Raw genomic sequence first — 888 nt, 5'->3', positions numbered from 1 at the left:
CCTGTCTGAGCTGTCGGCCCCAAGGGGCCTCGGCCTGTGACCCCCTTCCTCTTGTCCCCCTTGAACCCCCAGGCTGCCGTCTCACCTTCACTGGGCCCTCGGCCTGGGGTCACTGCCCCCTGGGCTGCCATCACCGAGGCCTACCTGGGCACTGCCCCCTGGGACAGGAGGCCAGCAATGGGGCCAGGGGCTGGCCCCCTCTCTGTCCTCTGGCTGGAGGTGCTCAGAGCTTGGTCACTGCGGCCCCCACCACAGCCCCACGGCAGAGGCTGCTGCTTCAGACCCGTGCCCAGGCAGGGGATGTGGACCCAGAGGCCTGGTCCTTGGTCCTGTGGGCCACCCGGCCTGGAAGCTGTCCTCGGGGCTGGGGCTGGGGGGCCAGGTCCACGTTTCGGGATGGGGGAGGCCATCCTAGGGGCTCAGACACTCTCTCTGTCTTTTCCAGGGGATGCTCCTGGAGGGGCCGCCTGGCCCCGAAGGCCCCGCGGTGAGTGTCCTGTTTTATTTCCTGTGACTTGTACGGGGGTCCTCGGGGGTGCAGGGAGGCCCCTTAATGCTCCTGGGTGGAAATCAGGAGCGGACGCCCTGGGGTGGGCACCCGTGCCCACCCGCCCGGCTCCCCACCCCACCCCTGCCCTCTCCTGGCAGGCGGGCACTGCCCTGTGACTGCATCTTTAACTGCCTGATTTCGTGTTTAATTCTAGGGTCTCCCAGGACCTCCAGGAACGATGGGTCCCACAGGCCAAGTGGGTGACCCTGGAGAAAGAGTAAGCACAGCCCCTGGGATCCCGGGCTCTGTGGCCTCACCTGGGCATCCCCCCCGCGTGGGGCCGGCCGTGTCCTCACACGCGCGCGTGACCACAACACACCGACGTCCTTCCCCAAACT

The 888-nt window shown here is 67.5% G+C and overlaps 1 protein-coding gene across 1 annotated transcript in view; it reads left to right on the top strand.

Moving 5' to 3' along the window:
• Nucleotides 1-888, top strand: part of COL5A1 (collagen, type V, alpha 1) — a gene marked incomplete at its 5' end in the record, with an annotated part of 15819 nt that overhangs the window by 7142 nt on the left and 7789 nt on the right. Inside the window, 2 exons of the mRNA XM_010835256.1 lie at nt 446-487; nt 705-767. Of these exons, the coding sequence (XP_010833558.1) occupies nt 446-487; nt 705-767 (105 nt within the window). The remainder of the gene's footprint in view (nt 1-445; nt 488-704; nt 768-888) is intronic.

Source organism: Bison bison, unplaced genomic scaffold, assembly GCF_000754665.1.
Source record: "Bison bison bison isolate TAMUID 2011002044 unplaced genomic scaffold, Bison_UMD1.0 scf7180017845498, whole genome shotgun sequence".
Classification (NCBI taxonomy): Eukaryota; Metazoa; Chordata; class Mammalia; order Artiodactyla; family Bovidae; genus Bison; species Bison bison.
The sequence above is the reverse complement of the archived record's forward strand: the minus strand, read 5'-3'. Positions and strand labels throughout refer to the sequence as shown.